The 18313-nt window shown below is 58.6% G+C and overlaps 1 protein-coding gene across 12 annotated transcripts in view; it reads right to left on the bottom strand.

Annotated features, from left to right (window-relative positions):
* The window catches only part of CUX1 (cut like homeobox 1), a 312734-nt gene that overhangs the window by 131984 nt on the left and 162437 nt on the right, over positions 1-18313 (bottom strand). For all 12 annotated transcript variants that reach the window (XM_051837966.2, XM_051837967.2, XM_051837958.2 and 9 more), the window contains exon 4: positions 4684-4762. In XM_051837966.2, coding sequence (XP_051693926.1) covers positions 4684-4762 — 79 coding nt within the window. The remainder of the gene's footprint in view (positions 1-4683; positions 4763-18313) is intronic.

Raw genomic sequence — 18313 nt, 5'->3', positions numbered from 1 at the left:
TGCGATCTGCTGTCCCCGCCGCAGCTGGGATGGCCTTTCGCATGCACACATCTATGGGGCAGCTGTGTCCCCACTCCTGAAGCCTTCACATGAGCCGCTGTGCAACGAGGTGACCGCACGCCCCTGCTGCAGGACTAGACCCGGCGTGTCCTGGTCACCCCGGACCGTGTCCCCGGATGCCTGCAGGTGTCATGGTGCGGATGCCACAGCTCGCGGCCACTCCCAGGCCTCTCCTTTTCAGCTGTGGGAGCCACTCTGGCCTACGGCTCTCCCACCTGCCGGCCTCCCTCCTGTCCAGGCCCCTCACGCACTCTGCTCTCTGGGTTCTCCCAACCGCAGCCAGTGGCTGTCGCCAGGCGGGCGCCTCCTGCCTGCTCAATCTTCCTTATTCCGTGTTTTCCGGCCCCACTGAGACGTGCGGGCGCACACTCGTCACCTCTGAAATTCGGTGATTATCCGTGTAATTGCTGCTTAGTGCCCGTATTCCCAGCGCAATCTGTAGCGTCCACAAGGGCAGGGGCCTCGCCGCTGGTTTCTCCCCAGAGCTCAGCACTGTTCTTCTTTTTCTAGAAGATTTTTTATTTGTGTGAAAGGCTGAGTTAGGAGAGAGGAGGAGAGATAGAGAGGTCTTCCATCTACTGCTTCCCTCTCCAAATGGCCGCAATGGCCAAGGCAAAGCCAGGAGCCAGGAGCTTCTTCCAAGTCTCCCACGTGGGTGGCAGGGGCCAAGCGCTTGGGCCGTCTTCTGCTGCTTTCCCAGAGGCACTAGCAGGGAGCTGGATGGGAAGTGGAGTAGCTGGGACTCGAACCAGCGCCCATGTGGGATGCCGGCACTGCAGGTGGAGGTTTACCCTGCTGCGCCACAGCGCCAGACCTGGCGCTGTTCCTGACACACAGGAAGGGCGGGAGAGGAGGGGACCCAGGTGCGACCAAGTCAGTAGCAGGGAGACAGTGGCCAGCAGGTTGGAAGAACAGCGTGGCTTGGATGAAGCAGGTACTTCCAACACCAAGTCCGAAAATACCGTCAGAACTGACTCCGCACGAGGCTGGCCTGGCAGTGAGCGAGAGGGACCGCACATCCGGGGTCTTAGTGAGGTTAACTGTTCATAGGACTCCGCTGGCCCACGAGCGGCCGCCACTACGTGGGCTCCAGTGTTTGTTCAGCGTCTTCAACTTCATGAAGGAGACTCTGGCAGCAGAAATGATAGCGTGTGGAATGTGGGGCGTGGAAGATGCAGGAGCAGGAGCGGCGATGACTCAGCTCGGGGGTGGGGGTGGGGGAAGACCTCCATGCTCCAGGCTGGACAAAGCTGGCGACCCTCGCAGGACAGCCATGACCCCAAACATAGGTTCTCGACAGCAAGTGCCAGCCACCCAACTGAAGGGCTCAGACGTGCACGCAGCCCCAAAGCCAGGTACCATAGACGTCTGCCCGGACAGGGAAACTTCACGGCAACACCAAAGTGAAAGGAGAGCTCGGAGGGCGGCTGCAGGGCGGCGGAGACATACTCTGCTCTCGCACGTAGGGCCGGTGTCTCCCCTTGTGGGGGCCCCTCAGCGGCAGGGCTGTCAGTGGGAGCAACCAAAGCCTGGGACCAAAGGAACACATGTGCACGGCACTGGGGCTGCACCTGTAGCTGAAGGCAGGCTTGAGTCAGAAGCAGAGGGTCTGCAAGTTCACCCAGAGGCATAAAGTGGCCAGGATGGGGCGGGGTGGGGCGGGGCTGGCTGCCTGCACGTGGAGGAGTGGCCGGAGGGCTGGCAGACCAGGCCTCAACTGCTGGGGTGGGGGCTGGGATGCAGAGACATGGACGTGACCGGGATGCTTTCTGGAGGCAGGACAGCCAGGAGCTGGGGACCAAGTGCCCTGGGGGAGCAGCGATGCCACTCGCTGGAGGACGGCTTCCCTCAGACATGCCGGCCGTCCTGGCGGGCAGGTGCCGGAGGTGGCTGCGAGTGAGAAGTGACCTGGAGACGGAGCTGGAAGAGCCACCAGGTGACCTCCACGACTCAGCTGCTGATGACCCGGTGGGGGTAGGGGGTAGGGCCACGACCCGCCAGGTGCTGGGCACGGAGCTTCACTCCAGCGGGACCAACAGGTGGCAAACGAGAAGACGCACGAGAGAGTACTGAGGCAGTGGTCGTGGCCGGGGCCTGCTGGGCCGGGTTTCTGTGCCGGTCTCAGGCTGGGCCAGGCCCTGGCTCCCGGAGCTGAGTCACCCGGCACAGAGCTGAAGTACCCGTCCCATTGTGTTTGAGAGAGAATGTGAGGTGCCGTCTCTTGCCACAAGAACTTCACGCACCCTACACGCGTTTCTGGCCCCCTCCCGCCACCCCCCGTCTGGAGCCTGAAATGCACAGCCAGTGAGGGCACCCCCTCCACCCCCGCCCCGCCCCGCCCCCGGCACGCTGGGTGACGTCAGGAAGGCGCCACCACGGACCAGGCCCTTCCCGTGAGCCTCGGACACAGGATGACTACAGTGGACGCGCAGAGCTCCGAGCGCCAGCCCCGCGTCTCCGGGAGCCCGTGCGCTCTGTCCGGCTGCAGCGTCCGCGAGAAGGACCTGGGCGGCAGCGCGCAGAGCCACCGCACGGGCTGAGGGAGCCTGTCACCGGCTTGTAGCACCGTGGACAGCATCACGTGTTAGCGCCTCCCACCGTGACAACTTCAGAGCGGGGCCTGGACTCCCCCGAGACAAAAAGGAGCCTCCTGGAGAACGCGGCCCACAGGGCAGGGGCTTGCGGCACGCTATCAAGGGAAGACGCCCGCGCCCACGGCCCCATCACAGTTCCATCGCACAGATCCTGCCTGGGCAGAACGGGCCCCTCCTCTCCCACGGGAAAGTAAGAAAGTGCAGAAGAAATTAACAGCTTAGCCGCTGCCCAACTGCAAAACGTCTCTAGGAGAAAATGTCTTAAAAATAAGAGAGCACAGGGGCCGGTGCCGTGGCGCGGTAGGTTAATCCTCCGCCTGTGGCGCTGGCATCCCATATGGGTGCCAGTTCTAGTCCCGGCTGCTCCTCTTCCCATCCAGCTCTCTGCTATGTCCTGGGAAAGCAGTGGAGGATGGCCCACGTCCTTGGGCCCCTGCACCCACATGGGAGACCTGGAAGTAGCTCCTGGCTCCTGGCTTCAGATGGGTGCAGCTCTGGCCATGGTGGCCACCTGGGGAGTGAACCAGTGGATGGAGGACCTCTCTCTCTGTCTCTCCCTCTCACTGTCTGTAACTCTGTCTTTCAAATAAATAAAATCTTTAAAAAAAAAGCTTAGAAGTCTCAGAATATAATTAAAAAATATTAAGAGAGCGCTAGTTCCCTGGGCGATAGCAGCTCTTGGCTCTCCGGGTCTCTGGCTGCCCCGCTGCTCCAGGCTGGGACCCCGCTCCGGGGAATGCGATGGAACAGGGGAACCCACGAGGGAAACTCACAGGATGAGCTCTCTGGAAGGAGAAAGCCGTGTTCATCAGAGCCGAGGTCTCTGAGTCAGCGTGGACAGGGCATCACCAGAACTCCACCTTGCTGACGGGACAGTGCCACCTGGTACCGACTGAGGATCAGGGCCACCTGGGCACTGCCAGATCCAGCCGCAGCCAGGGAGCCTCCCTGGGAGCCCCAGTCAGGGTGCAGGGAACTCCTAGCTAAGCACAAACTCTCATAGAAAACCCCACAGCTGGGAGTGGGAGCCTGGAGCCAAAGCTGAGAACCAAGGAAACCACTCCCCGGCGCGAGGCTGCTCCTCCACCCTGCTCCATTGTACAGATGGACACCAATGGGACCAGGATCTCACAACAAGGAGACCCTGGGTCCCCCCACTCCCGGGCAAGGTCTTCTGTCCTGCTTCTCGTGTGGTGGAGCCCCAGGAACCCCCATTCCAAGGGGGGGGGAACAGGCAGCCAAGTTGTTGGGCTGCATCACAAAGCAGGCCAGGTACACAGGAGACCTGCTTCTGAGCTGCTCTGTCCAGGTGGCTCCCGTCACGTGACTCCCGCTCATGGAATTAAGAGCAAGCAGGCAGCTCCAGGGGCTGGGGGGCGTGGCACACACGTGATCCTGTCCATCACCTCCTCTATTCACTGGGAGCAGGGGACCGACCGACCAAAGCGGGCTCGGGACCCCTTGAGCTCCGTGTCCCTTTTCTAAAGTAAGACGTTGGATGCTATTGTGTCTTGGAATTCTTAACAAGCGGCATTCATAGTCTAGCTCCTTGGTTGTTTGCAAAAGAAGAGAGAACTCGCACCCTTCGCTGCGGCTCGTGGGGCTGCCGCCGGTTACCCTTTGGCCATGACCCTTAAGTGGGAGAGCTGTGCAGAGCTCACTCATCTTGGATGGCGTGGGCATCCGGGTGTCCCGCAGGTGGCACAGGCAGTCGGGAGGCCCCTGCACAGTGCACACAGGAGTGCGCGCACACGCACACGCACACGCCTGCACACGCCCTACACCTTCTCCAAGGGACACGCGCATTTCACACCACAGCCCTCAGGTTTGGGTTTCTGTGTTTACGAAGGCAGATGTGACTAACAAGTGCACCGAGCTTCCATCATCCCAAGTCTGGGTTTTGGAGTGCTTGTGTTCCCAGAACTGCCTGGTTTCCAAGGGGAAAATCCCCTGAGGGAAGCCGAGGAGGAGCCGGAAGCCCGCCGGCTCGCCGGCCGCGGTGCCCTGCGGTGGGCAGAGCCAGCCTCACCTGGAACATCGATCAGTCTCTTGTAGACATTCAGGAAGGCTGCCTCCGCTTCTTTGCTCCTCTTACTCAGCGCATCAATCTGAAAGCGTCAAAGAGAAAAACAAGGGACTCAACATTGGTCAAGAGGCAATTTAAAAATCTATACGTGCAGTGCGTGCCCACGGCACACGGAAGGCTGGCTTCTCCCGGCAGATGTCTGAGGGCTGGGCCGGGCAGCTCAGAGGAGACAACCCACGTGGGCCCAGGCCCACAGCCTACACTGGAGGGCAGAGCTCCCTGCCAAAGTGCACCCTGCGAGGCACCTTCAAGAACTGGGCCCCTGCCACCCTCAAGGGAGACCCGGATGGAGCTCCCGGCTCCTGGCTTCAGCCTGACCCAGCCCTTGCTGTTGTAGCCATTTGGGGAGTGAACCAGCAGATGGACATTCGCTCTGTCTCTCAAATAAGTAATTAAAGCAAAAACCCCTGAGTCATTGAGATATATGCATAAAAAGAATTTTTTTTTTTTAATGAACGTCAAGGATATAGACACAGGCACACAGTTATGTGCTTATGATGCCCACGTGTCTGTGTTCCGCCCATGGGATCCAGGTTAAGGACCCATGGGTGAGGCTGTAACACCCCGCAGGATGCAAGGGATCAGCAGGAGTCTGCTGGGGTGGGGACAGGGCCATAACGCGGGAGCTGCGGGTGACAAAGCTGACGGGCGAGAAGGGACAGGTCCCAAGGGGCCCTCAGTGCAGGACTGCGGAGGCGGGAGGGGTGGGGTACTGGACAGAGGTCATTGCCCTCGTCTAGGTGACAAACATGGTGGGCAGCGGCCGTGGGTACTAAGGGAGCACCCCGAGTTAACGTGAGACAGGGCAGCGCCTACACTTCCTGGTCAGGGCTGGTCTAGCTCAGGAACTGCCCCAGTGTAGATGTCCACCTGGCAAAGTGAGGTGGCGTGCAGGACCCCCCCCCCCCAGTGATGCCAGACACCCATCCCCAGGGCTGCCGGTCATGGCACCAACTTGTCAGGGTGTTCAGCTTAACGTGACGCAAGCGCCGAGACCACGGAACGCCTTCCGCGCCGAAGCCGGCAAGACTGTACACGCACCACCTGCGCGCTGGCCCGGGAAAGGACACTAAATTATATACTCCTCTGTCCCCGCGTGCAGCTATGCTGTTTCCAGCCTTATTAAAGAGGCAAAGGCTGTGGTTTAATTACAGGGCCCGCACCTGAGCCAGTGCACTCGTGGGAAGCCCTGAGAGGGGTCACCTGGCGGGGGAGGGTTAGAGGCTGCGGGGTGGGCGACACACGCTCCTGGGGGCCAGGCCCACCAGTGCAATGCGACTGCCACCTTCTCACGAGCTGTGCCCCTCAGTGTCCAATCTGGGGTCACCCGTTTGGAACCCAGACGCGTTTCCCTCCCGCGGAATGTGGCTGTGAGGTGCTGAGGGGATTCCGAGTGGCCCACGGGGACTATTAACACAACGAGATCTCCGCCTTTAAAGCGACCACCCCCTGATGGCTACCAAGTCATGCTTGCTGTATAATCAGCAAAACGTAAAAAATGCGGGGAAGTAAATTAAACTCATAAATCTGCCATTCACCGGGAAAATCATACTGTCTGCTCTGTGTTTCTCTTCAATTTTTTTTTTCTAATTAAAAAATTATAGTCCAGTGGAATGTAGGCAGACAGGCAAACTGGAGACAGAACACAGATGAGGGGCTGTCTAGGGCTGGGTGGGAGGAGACGTGGGCTTGGGGGTGATGAGAACGTCCTCCAGTTGTGGGTGTTGACGGCTGCACTCCGGATTCTACACCGGAAGTCAGGGAACTGGAGGCTTTGCGTGGGTGAACATGGTGCAAGAATCTTTCTCTGCTGCCTGGGTGTTCACGGGGCGTGGGATGGGCTGGGACCCTCTGCGGCCAGCTGAGGACCCGCCCCCACCGCCTGTGGAAGAGACTGTATCGGGGGCCAGTCTGCAGGTGACAGTTCAGCTCAGCAGTACGGCCCGGATCTGACACATCTGAGAGGGGAAAGTGTGGACACAGAGACAGGGGCACAGGGAGAGAGCCGGGTGGAGACCAAGACAGATCAGTGTGACGTGTCCATGGGCCTAGGGGCCCAGGGACAACCAGGGAGCAGGAACAGATTCTCCCGCATGGCCGCAGGGGGATGCATGCTGCCCGCACCTGTGGGACAGAACGTGCCCACTGGTGTAGCCACTTGGCCTGTGGGACCATGGACCTCTGTCCCCACCCGCACAGCTGCCAGGAAGTCCGAATCCAGCATGGAGTGAATGAGGGTGGGCGACGGGCTTGAGAGGCACAGTGAGCAGATGACAGCCAGGTTCCTTGGGGGGAGGCCACGCAGCCCCGGTGGAGGCCGAGTCTCCCCTCGGTGAGGGCCCCGTGCCCCCGCAAGAGCCTCCGAACTGTTGGAAGAGTTTGTCTACCCTGGACATTCTGATGCGAGCTCGGTTCGTTTGCTCTTTTGACTCCTTCCCTGGGTCCACTGTCTGAGGTCAAGGTCAGGCCCTCGAGTCTGTGGTCTGCTCAATAGCCTGGCTTTCTCCATCACCACTCCCCAGCGGATGGGACCATGCCCGCGACCTCCCCGCACTGCCAGCTGGCCCAGCTGGCTCCAATGCCAGCTCCGCCTGTTCTGCCGCTCATGGAGTCCGGCGACCAAGCAGCCAGAGCGGGGAAAGTGCCCAGCGATGGCACAGGAAGTCCCGCCTAACCGTGACTGCACCATGTGCCAGGGCCTCCTGCCCGGTGTTCATGGCCACAGCCAACCGGGGGGGCCCTTTTGTCTGCCGCCCTGCCGTTCTGGGTGGGGGGAGGGGCCACGTCGTGCTCATCTTCCTGCCCACCTCCCACCAGACCTGCCTGCCTGCCACGTGCTTTGGAAGTGGTACCACGGCTCGGGCCGGCACCTCCTGGCAGAACGGCAGGAGCCTTGTGCGTCTGAGACGAGGTCTGGGTAAGGATTTAGCCCCACAGCGCTGGAGTCAGGACCCAGAGGCGACACTGCTGCCCGAGCCCGAGCTGGGGACTCTGTCTTCGGTGCGCAGCACCCGGGAGAAGTGATGGGGCCCGCCTCCCGCCACGCCCCCTGCCACAGCCACGCCCGGTGACTCCCCGTTCGTTCCCTGAACACACAGGCAATTTCCCCTCCGCCTGGAAGGCGCCTCCTTGGAATGTTCCCCTGATCCTTGGGGCTCCAGAGCCGTCTGCCAGCGCGGGGCCGCCCTGGACTGCAGATAAGATGCCCTGCCGAGTGAGGTCCTGAGTTCCCCGAGAGCCCACAGTGCCGTGGGCCGGAGCACTGTGGCTGCCGCTGGCCTGCACAAAGGGGGCGTTCAGTACACTGTCACCGTGCGTGCGAAACTGACCTCACCGGGCCGGGAGTGCCACCTGCAGAAGTGAGCAAATGCTCAAAGAATCCAGTTTCAAATCTTTACGAAATGCCTAATGTGTGAAGAGCTCTCTATGTAGCGGGCGTTGTGTGCCGTGCGCTGGGATCTGAGGCAGCTCCTTGGCTAACGGCTGCAGGGTGTGTGTGTGTGTGTGGGGTCTCCCCCCAACCCCCTCGCCCCACCCGGAAGTGCTCAAGGCCACCTGCCCGCACCCAGACCCGAGGGGCTTCCACTGCACGGCTCAAGACGCCCACTCTCTTCAGAGTGTCATGTGTCACCGTCACAAACCAGATAGCGGCTTCTCACTCTCACACCACCAGCATCTGCTTCCCTCACTGTAAAAACTCAGGAGAACAAAGTTCACAGCATCCCGAGACCCCTAACTGGAGGGCAGCAGAACTGGGCTGTGGGGTTGCCGGGTCGCACAGGGCGGGGGTCTCTGCTCCCGGCCACTGGCCACCTGCCCTGTAAGGTGGCACATCCTCTGCCCGCCGCCACCAAACTCCAGCTCCAAGACCACCCTCCAGGTGGCGCTTCCCCACTTCCCTGGTGGCAGGCTCCGTCACGGCCCGTGCGACGCTGTCTATGCCTCTTTGAGCCCGGCTTCCCTGGGTAGGAGAGGGAACAGGGAGCGCAGCCGCCTTGGAGGAGCCCGAGAGGATGGACTGTGGCAGGTGCAGAGGGAGGTGCAGGCTCAGGCACCCATCACAGCATGGCAGACAGCCATGGAAGGCCATCTCCTGCGCAAGCCTCCACGAAGGCGTGCGACAACTCAGGGCGCTGCCACACCTGGGACAAGCCCCAGGCCACCTGTGATGGAAGTCTGCCTGTGACTGACGGAAGCCTGTCGGTGACTGACACAGGTCCATCTGTGACTGATGGAAGTGTGCCTGTGATTGACACAAGTCCATCTGTGGCTGACGAAGCCTGTCTTTGAGGGAAGTCTGCCTGTGACTGAGACCAGCGCCCCGTGGACGTCTTCGCTGTGGACTCGCCTGCTCCCCCTCCACGCCATGTGCTGTCCACAATGGCCCTGGGTCACTGTCCGCAGGGTCGGGGTGAGCTGTGAGGCCACCGTGCCCTAATGATTTCTTCACCCGTCTCAGATCCGGTCTTTGGGCTCCTCCATGATCCGGTCCTGCTTAGCCTGCTAACTGCACCTGCCACCCAATTCCACCCATGCTGCTACATGCTGGCTCCCCTGCGACACGACGTGTGCCCAGGGATGCTTCTGCCAGTCGCACTGTGCAGCCCTGCTCACAGGAGACCTCAGCTCTCCCTGCATGCACTGGCGTCGCCTTGTGCCACCTGGGCATGCAGTAAGTCCCTCTACCCACGTGCCACACAGTGCCAACACGACTGCCCCACTCCAGCTTCCTCCCTGTCGCCGTGGGGCCTGCTGCCGGCCAGCGCAGTGGCCCCTTCCTCGCTGTTTCCAGCACCCAGCGAGGGGCCTCACGTAGGGAGGATAATCAGCACGCGTCTTCTGAACAAAGACCAGGCCAAGATGGCGGCACAGGTCAGGGATCTTTTCATGCTCACTCTGAACAGGGGCCGGTGCTGGACGCCCACATCCACACCAGAGCGCCTGGGTTTGAGCTGTGGCTCTGCTCCCCATTCCTGCTCCTGCTTCTGTGTGTGTGTGTGGGGGGGGGAGGGCAGATGCAGCAAGTGATGGCTTCAACAGTTGAGTGTCTGCCATTCACACGGGAGACCTGGATTGAGTTCCAGGTTCCTGGCTCCGGCCTGGCCCGGCCCTGACTGCTGCATGTAGGGAAGGAACTAGTAGATCGGAGATCTATGTATCACTCTGCCTCTTACATAGAATGAAAACACACGCACACAGCCTTACTCCGGAATTCTGCAACACTGAATACGTTGGGAGATCGGAGCAGGGAAGGCAGTTTGCTATAATTAAAAGCTTCAAGAGAGATTCTACCATCCAGATTATAAGCCTAGCCTAAGAAGTGGGAAGTCACGAGACAAAACAGAGCAAACCGCCGCGGTTGGGACAAGGAGACCTCGGTGGGGCCATGTGGATGGCGGAGTAGAAAGGGAAGAAGGGACTCTGGGGTGGGGGTGGGGGGGAGAATATGCTGTCCCCGTGGGCTTTTCATAAGCATGATAAAGGAAGCCATGCCAACGCCTGAACCAGAGCTTCACCGCGACTGCCATGCCGTCCACTCCGTGGGTCTTCAGTGGGCACAGCTATAACTCTAAAACCTCACCTGGGGATGGCGTGCCTGCCACCAGCAGTCACACCACACATTCTGCTCACAGCGACAAGGACAATGGGGCCGGCCTCCCATGCAGGGGATACATCTCACGGCCCGCAGTGGATGCCCAAAGACAAGAGAACACTATAGACACACTGTGCTTTTTCCCAGATGTATGTAGCTATGATAAAGCTGGGCTTACATGTGAAGCACGGTAAGAGACTGTTAACAATAAGAACTACTAATGGCTGGCGCCGCGGCTCACTAGGCTAATCCTCCGCCTTGCGGCACCGGCACACCGGGTTCTAGTCCCGGTCGGGGCACCGGATTCTGTCCCGGTTGCCCCTCTTCCAGGCCAGCCCTCTGCTGTGGCCAGGGAGTGCAGTGGAGGATGGCCCAAGTACTTGGGCCCTGCACCCCATGGGAGACCAGGAGAAGCACCTGGCTCCTGGCTCCTGCCTTCGGATAGGCACGGTGCGCCGGCTGCAGTGGCCATTGGAGGGTGAACCAACGGCAAAAGGAAGACCTTTTCTCTCTCTCTCTCTGTCTACTCTGCCTGTAAAAAAAAAAAAAAAAAAAAAAAAAAAAAAAAAAAAAGAACTACTAATAAGGTAGAACAATTTTTAATACTATGTATACTTGTACCGGAACAAGTTTACTTAAAACTTGTGAACTGTTCATTTCTGGAATTTTCCACTTCCTATTTTCGGGGTATGCGTGGCCATGGGTAAGGGAGGGCTGCTGCAGGCTTTGGGAACCCGAGGAGGAAGGAAGGATGATGGGAGTGCGGGGCTGCCCGGCTGGTCACGCCACACGTGGGACACCACAGGGCATCCTGGCCCACCAGGGGTGAGGTCCAGATGGAGACTGTGATGTGGACTTGTACCAGGGCCCTGGGGTCAGCAACAGCTGGGGAGGACACCAGTCTCCCAACGGCTTGTGGGGATGGCATGGGTGACGGATGCCCTGTCCGGACCACTGAACTAACCTCCCCAGGCCTCCAGTGTTTTACTTCTTATCTGAGAGGCAGCGAGACGGAGAGTGACAGAGGGGCACACAGAGCTCCTATTTGCTGGCTCACTCTCCAAAGGTTGGGCTGGGCCAGGGGGAAGCCAGAAGCCAGAAGCCCCACCTGGGCCGCCTGCGTGGGCGGCAGGGCCCCCCAGTACTTGAGCTGTCACCTGCTGCCTCCCAGGGTGCGCATAAGCAGGGAGCTGGAGGCATGGGTGAATAGGCCCTGATCCCGGGCAGTCAGGTATGGGAAGCAGACAAGTGAGAGAGAGAGACAGAGAGAAAGGTCTTCCTTTTGCCGTTGGTTCACCTTCCAATGGCTGCCACGGCCGGTGCGCTGCGGCCGGTGCACCGCGCTGATCCGATGGCAGGAGCCAGGTGCTCCTCCTGGTCTCCCATGGGGTGCAGGGCCCAAGCACTTGGGCCATCCTCCACTGCACTCCCTGGCCACAGCAGAGAGCTTCCCTGGAAGAAGGGCAACCGGGACAGAATCTGGTGCCCTGACCGGGACTAGAACCCGGTGTGCCGGCGCCGCAAGGTGGAGGATTAGCCTAGTGAACCGCGGCGCCGGCCTCCCCTTCTCACAAGCAGAAGCTGAGTGAGTTGCACACAACCAGGCCCCTAACCCAGCACCGCGCACTGGATCACGTGGTCTATGGACAGACAGGCTTGGGGCTGCAGCTGGCTCCGGTCCATGCCTGCTGGGGGATACGGAGACAGGAAGTCCCTCCATGTGAGTGGCCCGTGTCACAGTCTGGAGGCCCGTGACGTGTCCGGATACCCAGTCAACACCCCTCCTGGTGACACCCTCTACACTGTACCAGTCTGTCCCCTTTAACTGTCAAGTCAACCAGGAAGCTAAGAGGGTGAAAATCCCGGGGGACCAGGACACCTCCACCAGGTATCCTGGTGGCAATGGCACCCCAGGGACAGCACGCCAGCACCGACGCCGACACCCAGGGAAGCAGACACCGACCAGTCACAGACCGGTGTGCTGTGTGCACTCCTATCCAGCAGAGATTGGCAAGAGGGCCAGGCGCATGAGAGACCAGCTGTCTCCCCCCGAGTCTGGATGCAGACTTTGTTCAAGAGCAAAGCCCGGGGGCAGCACTTGGCAGTGGTTTGCGAAGCCCGCGTGTGGATCGGGGCGGCTCCTCTGCTTCCCACCCAGCTTCCTGCCGACACACAGCCCGGAAGGCAGCAGGTGTGAGCAGCTGGGTCCCTGCCACCCATGTGGGAGCCCCAGACAGTTCCAGGGCTCTTGGCTTCAGCCCGGCTCAGCCCCAGCTGCTGGTAGACATCTGGGGAGCAAACCAGCAGGTGGCAAATCTCTCTCTCTTTCAAATAAATAAAAATAAACAAACATTTTCTTGAAAAAAGAGCACAGCACAGTTTGAAGAGCCACAGAGAGTTGAGAAATCACCCGAGAATGACCTAGGTTCATCCAAAGCAGACGCGTACAGAGGCCGTACGGACTGGGTCTGAGCTCATCAAAGGAACACACATGTATCCTCTGAAAAAGACCAAAGTAGCCGGAGTACACTAATGCTAGTCCTGGGGGTTCCACGTGGCGGTGGGAGGGGCCTGGAGCACGGAGGGGCCCCCTCCACACTCCCACTGCCTCCGGAGCGATGGAGAGAGCAGAGGGGTTGGAACTGGGGGTGGGAGCCCCACTGACCCCCCCCCCCCTGGCTTGCTTCTCAACGTGCACGTAGCACAGAGCTCAGCCAGGTTGAGCTCCCCGCCGGACAGCACGCAGACAGGCAGTTTTGCTTACGAAGACAATGCCAGCGGGCATGGAAAGTGACACAGTATTCCTCCTTCGCTCTCTGCACACTGCAAGAGAAGCCGGGAAGATGGTGCCAGGCAGAATGAGAGAGGGAGCGAGGCCGAGACCACAGGGAAGAGAGCTGCGGCAGGATGGGCCCAGCATCACCACGAAACAAAGACACAGCGACAAGCACTCCCGCCCGCCTCTGCAGGTGGGAAGCCCTCTCACACATGTCTCACGTCTGGTTGTCAACACGCACCTGAGCGGCTGTCGGGGGAGAAGGCTTAGTGGCGTTCTCTTGCCAGCAGGCAAAGCCAGAACCCAGAGGTAAACACTCAGCGCTCTTTGGGTGTGTGTGTATGTGTGTGTGTGTGTGTGCTGGCTGCCTGCCCCACTTCCTGCTTCATTCATTCCTGCACGAAGACAATAAAGTCACTTAAAGCATGGCTCAGACGTGCTGGGCGGTGCGTGTTCTTCCTCCTCCTATTCTACTCCAAGGGCATGGGGGGCCCTTCTCCTCCCACCAACCCGAGCCCCCATCCCCGATGAATCACAGCAGAGGTGTGGGGAAGACCAGAGAATGTATGTGTAGGGTAGGAAAAACAATTAAAAGTGTAAGACACACACACACACACACACACACACACACACACTGTGTTTGGCGGGCTGCATGATACGAGATCAATCTACAAAACTCAATTGTCTTTCTAGCAATAAACAATCGGAAATGAAATTAAGAAAGAGATCCATTTATGAAAACATCAAAAAGACAATAAAAACACTTGGCAATCCTTTTAGCCAAAGACACATAAAACGTCTACCCTGCAAACCCTAAGAAACCAGAGCAGATGGAGACTTAACCAGCATTCGTGGATGGAAGACTTTGCATCATTACAGTGAAGAGTCATGCGTGCACCTACAGAGTCCATGCGACGCCTACCCAAACCAGGGCTGGTCTCACGGGAGAAGCGGACAAACTGATCCTACGATTCCTAGGGAAGCACAGGGATTCCCAAACAGGCAAATCAAGCTGGGAAAAGAAAAACGAAGAGGGAAGACTCACAATTCAAAGCTTGGAGCACAGCTAGGGTCACTGGACTGTGGTGCTGGCGTACGGATAGACGCAGTCCATGGAGAGGACCCGAGGGCTCAGACAGAAAGCCCGACGAGAGTGACAAGACCCTTCAGCTGGGGGGCCAGCGCCGTGGCTCACTAGGCTAATCCTCCGCCTGTGGCGCTGGCACCCCATATAGGCGCCGGTTCTAGTCCTGGTTGCTCCTCTTCCAGTCCAGCTCTCTGCTGTGGCCTGGGAGTGCAGTGGAGGATGGCCCAAGTGCTTGGGCCCTGTACCTGCATGGGGGACCAGGAGAAGCACCTGGCTCCTGGCTTCGGATCAGCGCAGTGGCCATTTGGGGAGTGAACCAACGGAAAAGGAAGACCTTTCTCTCTCTCTGTCTCTCTCTCTCTCACTGTCTAACTCTGCCTGTCAAAAAAAAAAAAAAAAAAAGACCCTTCGGTGGGGAAGCACAGTCTTCTCGCAGATGGTGTGGGGACAGAAAGAACAAAGCTGAGCCCCTACCTCACACTATCTACAAAAAGTAGCTCAAAATGAATCAAAGATAAAAATGCAAGTGCTAAAGCTATAAAACTCTTACAAGAAAACGCAGATATGAATCTTCATGACTTTGGATTTGGGAATACTTTCTTGTTTCTTAGATGTAACACCCAAAGCACAAACAACAAAAGAAAAATCTAAAAGTGAAACACATTTGTTGGATATCGTCATATTTAAAAACTTGGTGCTTCAAAAGACAGCATGGGAAAAAATGAAAAGACAACTATAGGATGGGAAAAAAAAGTCTGCAACTCATCCATATGGACAATGAACTCAATTTACAAGAGGACAAAGAATCTTAGTTGATTTTTTCCAAAGAATATACACAGAATATATATTCTCTAAAAAAAGTCACAAATGGCCAATAAGCATATGAAAAAGTATTCATGGTCAAAAGTCATTAGGAAAATGCAAATCACAACCACAAGGAAATACTACTCCATGCCACTATGACTGATGTAATAGAGAGAGAGAGATAGGGGCTGGTGCTGTGGCGTAGTGGGTTAAGCCACCGCTTGCATTGCTGGCATACAATGTGGGTGCTGGTTCGAGTCCTGGCTGCTCCACTTCCAATCTAGCTCCCTGCTAATGCACCTGGGAAAGCAGCAAAGGATGGCCCGAGGTCTTGAGCCCCTGCATCCACATGGGAGACCTGGAAGAAGCTCCTGGCTTCGGTCTGGCCTGGCCTTTGGCCATTGCAACCATCTGAGGAGTGAACCAGCAGATGGAAGAGTTCCCTCCCTACACAAATATGTGTATATAAATGCTCAAAGCAGCATTATTCTTAATAGTCAAAAACATGAGAACAAAGCCAAATGGCCATCAACAGAGAGTGGATAAAGAAAACACAGCGCAGTAGTACTCAGCCATAAAAGGAGCGAGGAACTGACACGCGTGACGACGGAGATGAGTCTTGAAAAGTTCCTACGTGCAGGGAGCCAGCACCAGGGTGTTCACACGCTGCGTGATGACCTCACCCATGACCCACGGCAAGACCTGTGCAGAGCGGGCAGGGGTGGGGCACGCGGGGAGAGACCGCTCATGGGGGTGTGGCTTCCTTCTTGGCTTTGTGCCTGCATGAAATACCACTCGTGAAAAGAAAGGGGAACACAAAGAACAGGACGACAAGCCGGTCTCCTTCGCACTCGTGCTGCCGTCGCCAGCGGCCTGGCCAGCTCACGGCGCTTTTGTGCCTCCTCCAGCGCGACCCCGTGCCTGTCCAAGCACCTGCACTCACAGGCGGCCTTCTGTTTCTAAAAACTACACACCGGGTAGGACAGCACGATTCGGGCTCCGGGTCCTCCGTTTTGCACACTGAAGGTGAGTGTCAAGGCAGACAATGCTGTGCAGACACACTGAGATCCCCTGGAATGGAACCGTCCAGGGCTCTGCCGGGCCTTGGGGCGGAGGAGGTGAGCGGGGAGCAGGAGGGGGCGGGGCCTGCCTGTGGGGGGAGGGGCACGTGCTGAGGATGTCAACCAGAAAGTGACCGATGGGACGGCGACCCCACAGGAGGTAGGGAGACCACTGCAGGAAGTGCACGGGGTCTGATCGATGGTGGGCAGGGCTGCTCCCAAGGTTCCATCAGGGTGACTGGCGCCTGGTTCTCACCCAAGAGCCATCAGAGGTCACAGCGTGTGTGGGGAGGTGGGGTTTACTGCTCGTTAGATGCCCCAAATGGGAGCTCCAGGGAGGCCTGTGCGGCCAGAGACTAAGATTTGGGGCTATCAGCCCCGAGGTGGTTACCCAGGGAACCTGGTTGGGACAAGGGGACGGTGAGAGCCCACGAGAGGGAGACTGAAACCTGGGGGAGCACCACTGTTGGAGAGGTCGAAGGATCTAGAGGGTTCTAGAACCAATAACTAGAGCCACGTGCAGCCGGACACTGCTCTCATGCCCGGATCTTCGAATACAGCCACGGATCACCAGCAGACAACATTCTGAGAAACACGGCTGTGCAAGTTCCACAGACCAACCCAACACGCCACAAGGCCTCCTGACGGACGCCCACATCTCAGAGCGGGCGCCTGGGTTTCATTCCGGCCCATGTGGACCGTGGGAGGCCGCGCTGATAGCTCAAGTTACTGGGCTCCTGGCAGCCACACGGAAACCTGCATTGAGCTCTTGGCGTCCACCTCTGGCTCGGCTCAGCCCCGGCTGCTGTAGGCATTCGGGGAGTGGACCCGCAGAGGGAAGCTTTGGCTCTCCAATGAATGAGTAAGGAGCCTTAAGAGGAGACGGGCGAGGCTGCTGCCGGTGCCACACAGAAAAGTGGTTCGTGGTTCATGCTTTTTCAGTGAGGAGTGATGAAATAAAGCATATTAATACACAGACCCCTAGCAGTCACTTTAGTGTTGTACATTACACAACCACGTTTTCAGATGACTGACAGCACAGGTGTGTTTGCATCAGTATCACGACCCGCGCGACACCGCGCAGGATAACCTCGTGACAGCTCCGACATTACCAGGTGACAGGAACCTCTGGGACCACAGCTGTACGTGAGGCCCCCGCTGACCAAAGTGCCCTCCCGCGGTGCGTCACTGCACGCACACCTGTGTCTACACTGCAGGCCGATTTCCCACCATACACATGAGACACAGAAGAGCTGCAAGGACTCAGAGTCACGCTAGCGAGTGACGATGTCCAGACCCCGTCCAAAGTCGTGACTCGTTTTGCATTTTTTCCTGCAACTCTCAGTGAGAAGCCAGGAGAGAGAGGGTGAGGAGGGGAGAGCAGTGGCTGCACCTCCAGAAGTCTGATCCTGCGCCCCCAAGAGGCCCTGGCCCAGAGCGGCAGCCGGCAGCTGTGGGAGGACGGATGGACAGTGCAATGGCACTGGTCTGCTGGCTTGCAGGGAACACACACTCAGACGTCTGCCCCAGGACGATGCCAGCTCCGTGTCCCTGGGCCAGAGGTACCCTCCCCAAGTCCCCAAACACCCAGCCTGGAGAAGTCCGAGGGGTGGAGATCTGAAAGCCGAGCTCCTGCTGCGAACCCATGCATTTCTCGCTGCTTGTCCCACTGGAGGACCAAGCAGGAGCTCCCAGGAGCCCCCTCGTCTCTGCTTTGGGAGCAGTTTCGAGACACTTCCAAGCTTTGGGGAGGAAGCCCAGGCTGCGCGATCCACGTTCCAGCTCCGTGGCTTCAGTCAAGTTTCGTGACCTGTCTGGGCTCGCTGTCTTGTCCCTATAGACGGCAGCCTAAAGGTGCTCGTGGCTGCGCTGCCGGGGAGACGAAGCGAGACGACAAGGGGAAGTGGAAGAGACGTCCTGCTCCTTCCCCCGGCCGAAGCGCCACCTGCCACTGGCGGGCTTTCAGAGGAACTTGCTCTCCACGCTAGCTCCACCTTCTGCCAGCCACGGGACAGGCTGCCCTTCCAATGCTGTCCCCAGTCCTGCCTCTCGAGGTGCTTGTATGAGACCTGGGCGAGAAGGGCCAAGGGGCAGCCCTGGGCAGAACAGGCCATGAGCTGGGACACCACTAGGCGCTGGCAAGAATTTAGAACGTTCAGCAAGTTCACACACGCGGGGCACAGGTCCAACAGACCCACAGCCCAAATGCCTTAAAAACTCCAGCCGGCAGTGTCCACACCCCTTCCAGACGG

The sequence above is a fragment of the Oryctolagus cuniculus genome, chromosome 19, assembly GCF_964237555.1.
Source record: "Oryctolagus cuniculus chromosome 19, mOryCun1.1, whole genome shotgun sequence".
In the NCBI taxonomy this organism is placed as follows: Eukaryota; Metazoa; Chordata; class Mammalia; order Lagomorpha; family Leporidae; genus Oryctolagus; species Oryctolagus cuniculus.
The sequence above is the reverse complement of the archived record's forward strand: the minus strand, read 5'-3'. Positions and strand labels throughout refer to the sequence as shown.